Source organism: Gekko japonicus, unplaced genomic scaffold, assembly GCF_001447785.1.
Source record: "Gekko japonicus isolate JY-2015 unplaced genomic scaffold, Gekko_japonicus_V1.1 scaffold2264, whole genome shotgun sequence".
Classification (NCBI taxonomy): Eukaryota; Metazoa; Chordata; class Lepidosauria; order Squamata; family Gekkonidae; genus Gekko; species Gekko japonicus.
The window spans coordinates 166,475-178,340 of record NW_015172074.1 but is presented as its reverse complement, the minus strand read 5'-3'; the positions used below and the strand labels follow the sequence as shown (position 1 = coordinate 178,340).

At 41.9% G+C, this 11,866-nt stretch overlaps 1 protein-coding gene across 1 annotated transcript in view; it reads left to right on the top strand.

Moving 5' to 3' along the window:
- Window positions 1-6,882: 6,882 nt before the first annotated feature.
- Window positions 6,883-11,866, top strand: part of STAB1 (stabilin 1) — a 168,349-nt gene continuing 163,365 nt past the window's right edge. Inside the window, exons 1-2 of the mRNA XM_015420864.1 lie at window positions 6,883-6,904; window positions 8,183-8,223. Coding sequence (XP_015276350.1) covers window positions 6,883-6,904; window positions 8,183-8,223 — 63 coding nt within the window. The remainder of the gene's footprint in view (window positions 6,905-8,182; window positions 8,224-11,866) is intronic.

The window sequence follows — 11,866 nt, the reverse complement described above, 5'->3', positions numbered from 1 at the left end:
CCACCCAAGTGGTACCTATTTATCTACTTGCAATTTCTTGCTTTCGAACTGCTAGGTTGGCAGGAGCTGGAACTAGAGATGGGAGCTCACTCCATCATGCGGCACACTCGGGTCTCGAACTGCTGAACTACTGACCTTCCACATCCTGCAGTTCAGCATCTTAACCACTTGAGCCACCGCAGCTCCTTGCAGGGCCCTAATTTCTAATGGGAGCTCCTTTCATGGCCATGGCCCTAGTTGAGGCAAGTCGGACATTCCTGGGGCCAGGGACTGTCAGCAGATGTCGATTCACAGAGCGCAATGCCCTCTGGGGCTCATGTGGGGAGAGGCGGTCTCAAAGATATGTGAGCCTCTGGCCATATAGGGGTTTAAAGGTAAGAACCAGCATATTGAAACGGATCCGGTATTCAATAGGCAGCCAGTGCAGTTTGCGCAGCACCAGGTGGATGTGAGCCCACATAAGCAATGACATACCCATGCTGCTGCATTCTGCACCAGCTGCAATTTCTGGAGCAGAGTGTAGGGCACCTCCTCGTAGAGAGAATTACAATAATCTAGCCTGGAAGTGACCATTGTGTGGATCGCCACAGCCAGGTCATGAGGGGTGAGATATGCGGCCTACTGCCTGACCCGCCTCAGATGGAAAAAGGCTGATCTGGCTGTGGCAGTGACCTGGGCCTCCATAGACAAGCCCCGATCCAGATGCCTCTGAAGGTCATCCGTGAGGGCAACCAGTACTGTCTCCGTCCCGTGGTCTGGTCGGAAGCCAGACTGTAAGGAATCTAGTATGGAAGTGTCATCCAAAAAAACCCTGCAACTGAATCGCCACCGCCCTCTCAATTAGTTTGCCCAGATGGGGCAAATTGGAAACCAGCCAGTAGTTGGCCAACTCAGCCGGATCCAGGGATGGTTTTTTTAAGAGATGGTGGACCATCACTTCCTTGAGAGCCCCTGGGAATAGGCCCCAGAGAGGGACCTGTTGATAATGTCCCTAAGGGTGCCTTGAAATCCCTCGCGGCCAGCTTTAATTAGCCAGAAGGGGCACGGATGTGGTTGGGTGTACCGTTGCAATCAGTCTGTCGACTTCCTCTAGGCTGAGAGGCCAGAAATAATCCAGAATGGGACCAGAAGACGTGCATGGGGCCTCAAGTTCACATACTGTCTCAAGTGTGGCCGGGAGGTCGTGGCGGAGCGACAAGACTTTGTCTGCAAAATGGCTCACAAACGCCTCACAGCCTATGTCCGATTCCCTAGCTTTTTGAATGCCCTGAGGCAACGATGTCAAGGACCAAATTATTCTAAATCATTGTGCCAGATGCGAGCTTGCAGATGTGATGGAGGCTGCATAGAAATTCTTCTTAGTAGCCTTCACTGCCATCTTGTAGGTTCTCATAAACGACCTATAAGATGTTCTTGTGGCTTTGTCACAGGCTTGCCTCCCCCTTCTCTCTAGCCATCTTAGTTCTCGCTTCATCCACCTCAGCTCCAGGGTATACCATGGAGGTAATTTGTTGCAAGGGTGAAGAGGGCGCCAGGGAGCGATCTCATCAATGGCTTCGGAGAGATGGCTTTGCCAGTCCTCCATCTGCTCATCCAATGAGCCGCCAGTGGGAATCAGATCCTGCAGAGTTTCCTGAAACCTACTAGGTTCCATTTGATTCTGCAGGTGAGCATAAAACTGCTCACCACCCAAACAGCGGGGGCTATGTGTGTTTAACCAGGCCTTCAGAGCAAGGTGATCTGATCATGGTCCTGCATCAGTAGTTATCTGATTCACCACAATCCCTGAGGCAAAGATAAGATCCAGCATGTGGCCTGCTTGGTGTGTGGGAACCGAAACAAACTGGGTGAGTCCCAGTGCCGCCACGGACAACACTAGGTCCATGGCCTGTGAGGAGGTCACATCACTTGTAGAACATTGAGTTGCAGATTGTTGAAATATTTTGTCCTTATGCTTGAAATATAGCCCTTTTTAAAATTCAAACTGAGCTGCCCAGCAGCTTACATAGAGCTATATGTTGCCCATCTGGTAGGAGACCCTTGCTAATACCCCACCTCTCACTGAGACCTGCCATTTAGCTAAATTTCCTTAGAGACTGAAGGTGGCGATTCAGCCTCTTAAAATCTACGCTGGTAGGGGTAACAACTTCCCTAAGATAAAGCAATGTTCCAAGGAACAGAGAGCCTGTCTAGATCCAGAGATGCCAACTTGAACAGTCTCTTTACTGTCATCACTGTGGGAGTTGTTCTCCTAAGCACAGTTCCCTCTAAGCTGCACTAGGGGGTGCTGGCACCTGGTATTTTTGGCCACTGTGTGACAGAGTGTTGGACTGGATGGGCCATTGGCCTGATCCAACATTGGCTTCTCTTACGTTCTCATGTTCTTAACATTCCAGAGGCCAGCTCAGATGTTTTCTGCTTCAGCTCACAACCAAACTTCCATAGGAAACAATGGAGGATGGGGGCACCTCCTACTGAGGCCCATAGAATTGGACCCCCTGGTCCAGTCTTTTTTTAAACTTGGGGGGGTTTGAGGAGAGGCACCAGCAATAGCTCTACCTAAAAAAACAGGCCCCCCGAGCCCCAGATACCCCCAAATCAATTCTACAGTATAACCTATGGGGCCCATTGACTACAATGGTCCCGGTAGGCTATAACTTTTCAGTATGATGTGTAAGCTGCCTTGAGTCACAGGGAAAAGTGGGATATAAATATCTGAATAAATAAGTAGTTTGGGCAGGTTGATAGCATTTAAGCAACTTCCTGTTTGTTAGGTTAGGCAGGGTTCTGACAGTGATTGTCCCACCTCTGTTATACTTGACCTGTAATGCTGGTTGTCATATTTCACTAAAAAACACAAAGTAGACTGCAGGAGGTTCCCCACACACACAAAGTGCTGGTGTGTTTCCTAAGGCTCAGCACAGGGCAACAGTCCATGGCCAGGTCTTCCAATATAGTGGACTGGAGCAGGTAAACCTGTTCTCCAGAGGCCAGGTCTATCAACACAGTAGAAAGGGGTGGGTAGACCTGTTCTACAGAGGCCTGGGGTGAGTAGATCTGTTCTCTGGATGCCAGGTCTACTGGAAAGGGGCAAGTAGACCTGTTCTTCAGCGGCCAGGCCTACCAATATAGTGGATTGGTGCAGATAGACCTCTTATCTGGAGGCCAGGTCTACCAATATGGTGGCAAGGGGCAGGTAGACCTGTTCTCCAAAGGCCTGGTCTACCCCATAGAGGACAAAATGTTGTGTAATGAAATTTGGCTTGATTTTGTTTTCTCTCATAATGTTTAAATTATTCTTAAAGTATAGTTTAAATATAGTTTAAACAAATCCATTCTGAAATTTTTACAAGGTTATGGAAATTATCTTTTAAAATAATTTATGCAATAGTCAAATGTACACTTGCTCACAACTTTAATGCTACTAGCTTTTTTCGCTCACAAGGTAAAATTTCTGCTCACAACACTGTGGAGCTTAGAGGGAACATTGCTCCTAAGCATATTATAGATGTGTGTTGTTGATCCTTTCACTACCTGAGACAGTTGCATGTACACATTCATACAGTCAAATACAACAGCCAATTTTGCCTCAGAATGCTTTGTTTTGCAGTAATGAAGTTGAGCTACAATTTGGTTAGCTCATCCTTCATTATATCTGTTTTCATCCACAGCTTCAGATAACTTAAGCAATCAGCCTATTGTGAACCAAATAGAAACGGTTTCTCTTAAGATTTAAAATGAAGGGTTTTTCAATCTTTCTGAACTGATCTAAGGAATTTGTAGACCACAGAAAACCCACACAATGTAATGCATATTTTATGGTATACCATAAGTCTTGGAAGTCTTTAATTTTTGTCAAGAATACATAAACACAAGATTTCAATTGCAGGAAACTGCCTAAATCTAAATGAAGGCTGTAAATGTTTCACAAAATAATGGTCTTGTTGCCCAGTACTTTCCCCAAGCATTTTCTTGGGGTTTTTTGGTTGGGGTGGGGGGAGCCCCAAGAACCAAATAACTTACATGTACATACATGGGGTGGAAGCAATTCATGCAGGCAGAATGTGGCTTACAGTTCTGCTGTAGTAGTTCCCACTACTGAAGAGACAAGCTGCATTTACAGCTGAACAATACTTTTTGGTGGTGGAAAGATGATAACAACAGCAAGAAATGTGATGAACCATATGTGTGGAAAGGTAGCTTTGTAAATATTCTAAATAAACAAGGTTCAGGCAGTATGCAAATCTTCCATTTTTATTGCCACATCTCAAAAGGCAAATTGAAAACTTGGGAAGAAATACAGAAAAGAGCAATCAGTGCAATCCAGAGGGTGAAGCATTTGCCTATGAGGCAAAGCTAAAGAATTTGTGGCTTTTTAAGAAAAGAAAAGAAAAGACTGAGGGATGACATGACAGAGACCTACAAAGTCATGAATGGTATATAGTGGAGAGAGACTGTTCTCCCATAATGGTTAGACCCAAGGAGTCATCCTATGAAATTGATGCAAGCGAGCCAAAAGGAAGCTTTACACAGTGGGGAGTTGACTTGTAAAACTCATTACCAAGAGATAGGATGGCCATTGGCTCATGGATTTAAAAGGGGTTTGAACAGATTTATGGGGGATTGTATTGCTAGCTATTATTATAACAGAATGAGGGTCTCTACATTCAGAGGCAAACGTTCTGTTAATTGTGAGATGACAGGAGTCAGGCAGCAGGTAAATGCGACCCTAATCCCCCATCTTCTTTTTTTTTTGCCAGCATACCAGGATCTTCCGAGGTAGACATTTGGGTCATTTTGAGTTTGGTTTCATTTTATTTTTTGCCTTTTGGGGCATAAAAGTTGCCTACCCTTGACATAGTTGTTTTCCTATGACAGTTGCCATATAACATGGTTTGCCATTTTCACTGCAATTTCCTACAACTAATTTTTGAGTTAATTTACAAATATACTAAAGGGTCTCTTAGCAGGCATGACAGACTGTCAAGGGTTAATGCCTCACAAAAATTTGGGAACCTTTGAGTGACAGGCTGTTCAAATGGAATTCCGTGTCAGTTAAGAAATGACAGCTGAGAACTGACAGTTGAAGAAGAGACAATTTAGCGCTGACTGTGGACTGGGAAAGAGGCTGAAGGAGTGAGTATATCACAGTGGATCCCCATTCAAGCCAAAAAGGGACAGAGCTTCTAGTCAAGAGAAGTAATCCTTGCCCAGTGGAAAGGGAAATAGCTCTAAACTGAAGAGTGATCCCTGGTCTGTGTATATAGAAGGATTCTGGGAACTTGGTTGTATGTTTCCGCCTTCTAAACCTTAAAAGTCAGTGAAACTCAGGAACCTATGCTTGAGTGCTTAAGCAAACACTGAAAAGAAAGCCTCTTATCAGTTTCAAAGATCTTGTTGAAAAGCAAAAAGACTTACTTGTTGGCAATATATTATCCGGATTTAATGTGATTACAAAGTTACCTCAGTTTTTTATGACTGGTTCACCTCATATATCCTACCCCTGATTCCACTTGACCTTTTCTCTTCTAAGTTAAATCAAACATTTTATTTTGAACTTTCAAAAGCCTCTCATGTGCCATTTCAGAAATTGAATATAAAAAGGTGATTTTGTCTCTTCCCTCAGGTGAAAGTTGCCTGAGGGAAGACCAACAAATAAGAAGAAAATAAATATAGGGGCCACTAAGAAAGAAAGAAAGAGAATCCTGTGCGTGAGGGAAAGAAGAGGATGAGATTGCCATAGCAGGACATTAGGCTGAGCTGCCAAAAAGAAAATGTTCTTTTGCTTTTGCACAGTCCATATCCTGTTATTGCAAAATATGTACTCTCACTATCAGACTATATTGTCATCAGTCAATGGAAGAGTCTACCATTAACACACATGCCCAGTAGTTTCATGCCCTTTTCCCCATCAAGTCTTGTAAATCTCTACACACATATGGATGACCAAAGTGGGTTACATCCTATTACTTCACTCAGCTATGTGTGGAGCCTTCCTCCACCCTAAGGAGCTTTTCTTCAGTAGAAGAGGGAATTCTTCCACAGAAGAGCTCTGCACTTAGCTGACCAAAGTGGTAGGATACAACGTAGTATAAGCAATTTTGGTGGCCTTACCCTTTTCTGGTTATGTAAGTATGGGGATCATTAGAAAATGATGTTAGACTCTAAAAATATATGTACAAATGTAAAAAAGAAGGACAACATGTATAGGGGAAATGTACAAAAAATAAACAATAAAAAAAGAAAATGATGTTCCACATATTCTTTTGGTGGTTTTGTAAAGTCCTGTAGCAGTTTATTTTAGAATTGTGTATCCCACCTTTTAGGGATGCTCTCAAGGTAATTTACAAAGGACTAAAAACAAGCACTAAGTTGTCACAGAAATATATATATGACACACCCAGTGGGTTTTTTTTACTTCTGTGATAACCAGACCTGTATGGTGAATATGGAAACAAAGCAGAGTGGATTAGAACCTGCGATCTAAGAGGGTCAAGCTAACATAAAATATATAAAAAATACAAATATTTATTAGGGTGTACACATAACTAAAACATACATGTGTTTAAAAGAAATAGTCTAAATATCAGACTCTTAAAGCTTATATAATCAAAGCTGATAGTTATACATATCCAATTGATGAGTAAAACGTCTGACCTAAGGACCATATGTGTTTCGGCCCATTTGGGCCTTCCTCAGTGGTCAATATTCTTTATTTCACAATGACACACATCCAGAAATACATGCATAAAGAATTTTGTATATATATATATGACCAGATGTTGCTTTCTTATATGCTTTGCATTTGCTACTAGTGGGCCATAGATAGTAGCTGTGCAAATTCTCCAAATTATTCTGGTAGCGAATATCCTATTCGTCAGGATGTGTGTCACTTCCATCAAAGGTAGTAGTCAAGGTGATCTATTATGAGGGAAACAAATATATTCAACAGTAAAGAATGATTTTGAAAAGGGAGAGAAAATCCTTGCGATTTCAAAAGTCATCTGCTGTGCTGCAGGGAAGAGTAGCTGCTCAAAATAAAATGCTCCTAAATTCCCTTGGGGATGTAGAATTGCTGTGTGGGTCCTTGTATCCTGGACAATCAGTTGTAATGCATCAGGTGAAAGTAAATTTTCTATCTATCTGTCTGTCATCGGTATTATTTGTCTCAGGGTGGGGGAATATCAAAGCAGAAGACAGGAGATTGTAGTTCAACCACTTTCTTAGTGGTACTTCACACAAGCTTACTTTCACTGCTATTGTCATGTGTACATATATCAACTGTGTAGCTTCATTGCAGTAATGTTTTAGAACTGATTTGCTTAATAATCACTCTTTAACCTTTAAGCAGTTTACTGGAACAAGATGTTAATTATATACAGACATCAACTATCAAACCATACAAAGACTTTTGGGGAGGCAGGGAGGAGCGTTTCTGGCCAGTGGTGTTTGGCAATAGAAACTCAGCTACAAAGTCAGCCCCTAAGTACGTTATTATTCCAGTGCTGCTGAACAGAACACTAGGCATTAATCTAGCTGTATTAACAAGACTTGAAAATGGTTCAAGGTATTTCTACATTAATATTTTTATGAAGCTCATCTCATGCAGGTTAAAATAGCACACTATCTATTGATCGGTGCCAACTTTATCAAATACGTGCACATTACCATTAGAAATAAAAAAAATTAAAAATATAATTCCACATTCATGTACCCTTAGGATCAATAACAAATTTAGTTCACACTATCAGCTTTATCTCACAGTTACATACTGTTAGCTTATTTCATTCTGCGCAAAGGAAAACAAAGGATTTCCTTCCATCTGTTTTGAACTGATAGATGTGAGAGGAAATCCGTAGACATTCCTGTTTTGAGTAAACTTTTCTTGCTCAGGGTTATCTTTTTACCTCTGTGCTCTTTTCTTTAAAAGATATTCTGTTGATTTCTGCTTACGGGTAGAAATAATGCTGCTGTTGTGTACTTTGGAATGAGAGATTTGCAGCATGCAAATACGTTTTTTCCTCTGTTTACTTTTAACTTCTGGGTTTTCTTGGATCTGATTTTTAGTAGGTGGAGTTATCTTACAGTAACTGCATCTTCCACATCCCCTGCTAAAAGCACAGGGCTCTTTTCAGTAAAGGAATGAAGATGAAACCTCCTGTCTTCTTCTTTTTCTTCCTAGCAATATGCTGGATTTACACAGCCAAAGGGCAGAATCGTCAGGTAAGTTTGCATTTCTTTGATTGTCTGAGACTGCAGTCCTGGTTCCACTTGGGAGTAAACCTCACTGAGCTCAGTGAAGAAATTTATTTTCTTCTGAATAAATGGACCTACGGTCAGCCCACATGTTAAACAGATATGTTTCAAATGGCTATGTTGTAAATTTTTTATTTTGATGTTGAGGTCATTAAAATCACTTTTGGGATTTTATAGTCAAAGACTACCTTTCCTCAGTATATTTGTGTGCATATATGTATGTACATGTGTACTCATGCACACATGTGCAATATTCAATTATTAATCTGAACAATATTATTTGTTATTGTTTTGATTACAAAAGTGTCTTGGCTTAATCTGGTGACCTATTTTAATATAAAACTTACAAAAAGTTCGACAGCCGGCACCATTCTAAATATTTCTTCTGACATTTTACCCATACACATACATCGATCTGACCAATGGCAAAGTCAGGAAACTGGATTGGATGAACACCAGGTCAGATCCATTGCTAGGAGATGTATGTGTATATAGCTCCCTTGATTAAATGAGATCACATGATTGGATATGTCTTTTAATGTATTTAGTTATTTAATTCATTTGTACCCCCACTTTTCTCCCCAGTGGGGCTCCAAAGTGGCTTACATCATCTCCTGTCCTTCAATTTCATCCTCACAATAATCCTGTAAGGTAGGTTAGGCTGAGAGAATGTGACTGGCCCCAAGTCACCCAGCGAGATTCCAAGGCATTTGAGGATTCAAATCCAGGTCTCCCAGATACTAGTCTGACACTCTTAACCATTACACTACACTACACTGGAGTTCACACTTGAAAAAAAAAAGTGGAATTTGAAATATAACATATGCAAAGTTGCCACCAGGACAGAAATGGCTTCTTTTCTTTTTTGTCGAACATAAATAGTTCTATGCATGCTTGAATGCTATGTTTAAGTGTCATAACTGAGTAAAGATGAGGATGATTGATCCCACAAATGACTGATGCACTTACTTCCATGTGCCAGTATCAACAAAGGCCGGTGCATTATTAAACACTTTCCCATTTTGTATGTTGGGTTACTTCATTGATACAGTTCCACCAGGCATTTGGTTGAGGACAACAATGGCTCCATCTTTCTGGCACTGCCACCCCATGCCTCCCTGTGAGGCCAGTTGCACCATTAGGAAAAATTTTTAACACCATTTTTTGCTTACTGCTGTATTTTATGGGTTTTAATTTGTCTTTAATGCTGTTTATATGATACTATGTTGTACACCACCCTGAGTCCTGTTTTTCCAGGGGAGGGTGGTTTAAAATCAAATTTAATAAAGAATGAATAAATAAATTTCACTTCTTCTCCATCTTAACTGGAAGAACTTTGGCATGGGTGTTATGGCTCTTTGCCTGCACAATTCCCCTTCTGTCTATCCCAGTTGATGTGCAACACTACCAAGGAGCATTGTGTGTAGTGATACATTGCCATGGCTACACTTGGGGGACATGGTATTTTTTTTAATTTAAATTTTTATTAATTTTCAGTACCAACAAACATAATACAAAAACATGTTTAACTCACAACAATACCAATATTGACTATTCTTATTCAAATAGCTTAGATATAACAAAGTACAATATTGTAGTTTAACTATTAACAATAACATTAACTTATTGAATAAAACATCACATCAACATATTTCTTAGGTAGCGGACTACTCTTATTATCTGTGTTAGAGACATAATCAAAGAAGGGGAACCATTTTTCGAAAAACTTGTCAGTAATTCTGCCATAATTATTTGGGAAGCTAATTTATCCACAACTGCCAAGTCCCAAAGTTTTATAAACCACTGTTGGATTGTTGGAATATTTTTTGTTTTCCAAAGCCGGGCGATCAAGGTCTTTACTGCAATTAAGAGCAATGCAGCTAATTCTGCTTTCTGGTTAGATAAATTGAGTGTAGGCCAGTAATTCAGCAATACTGATTCTGGAGAACTAACATGTGGTATTGACGATGCATGGTTCAGATGTGGCTCAGTATATATAAGACCGCACTAAATGATTGAGACATCCTACTGAGCACTATGATCCAGACTCTGTACTGATGCTGAAGGCTGGAGAAGATAAGCATAGTTGGCTATCTTAATAATATATAATAAATGCAGAATGAATACAGAGGCTAAGGCTAAGCTAGAGGCTTCCTCTAGACTACTTAGAGTGCTACGCTGTCTATGATACAGACTTCTCAGGGATTCATATGGCACATCTTGAAGAAATTCTGGGCAGTTAAAGCATTTTGGTACTGCCTGTCATGATTTGCCTCAGTTCCACTGGGGAGACTCTTCAGATGATAAAGAGACCCTCTCAGGACCTGAGATATCTGAAGTACAGGCCCGTTTGAGCACTTGCAGGCGGACCCTGTGATCATGCCACAGCAACCAGTTGTGGCCTCCGCCCCTAGTGAGCCAGTCCAGGAACCGCCTGGAAACACTCATACCCCATGGGCACCTTCCAATGATAGTGAGCCAGTCCAGGAACCGCCTGGAAACACTCATACCCCATTGGCACCTTCCAATGACTTGGAGCTGCTACAGGAGCCCTGCCAAGGTCTCACACCATGAAAGGTCCTCCAGAGGTCTCTCCAGAACCTCAGGATCGGAGATGAAGGAGGATCAGGGCAGAGACAGACCCAACAAAGGAACACACAATAAGCAGCCTGGGGTCTGCCTCTCTCCAGTCTCTCCTAGGAAGGAGATGAGGTATAGTAGCTTTAGACAGAACCAGGGACTTTAACCAGGTCATTAGAAAGTGCAGGATCCCACCTTCTTATATGAAGCTACAGCAGCATGGAAGTTTTACTGGTTCAACAGCTTCCATAATGCTTGATGTCATTGCCTTGGCTACTGACTGCTTGAGTTCTGCTTGCCTGACTCATACCTATCCTTCCTTACTCCTGCCTGTCTTGTACCTGTCCTGCCTCGCCCGCCTACCTTGTTGCCTGCTTGTGTCTGGCCTGCCTACACACCTTGACTCCTGTCAGCTGCCTGCCCGCCTGCCCTGACTCCTGTCTTCCTGTTGCCTCAGGACACTGCCCAACCACAGTGACTGAGTGAAGATTTTAAGCTATACGGAGAGACTGGTTCTGTGCAGTGGTTCTAGCTTAACCCAGCCTACTTTAGAAAGCAAGAACAAGTTACCACTTGTCAGCTCTTCCTGCCTTTATACCTTCCGGGGGGGGGGGATCCTCTTTGCAATCCTATAATTTCACACAGTCTGTTTTGTGCTGTAAAAAATTGTTTGCTCCCTCCTAAACACATATGCAATTAGGCCCTGGCAGTAATGAACAGAGGCTGATGTAGAATTTTGTAAATTTCAAGTTTGGGTAGAAGCAGAACCTTCATTATTTCTAATAATAATAATAACAATAATAAAGTGGGTGGCTTGTGCCAGTCATGAAAGCAGAAAAACCACACCACCGTGTAGAGTAGTAGGAGGTTATATATACTTGGAAGGCACCTCAAGTATGCAGAAAAACATGACTTTGTCCATTAAAAAAAATCTCCGAAGTAGGATTGCGAGACCCTCTAGTGGAGGCGTGGGTCCCCTGCCACCAAGCCCTTCTCCCCAGCCGCCAATCAGCTGTCCAGCAGGTGACTC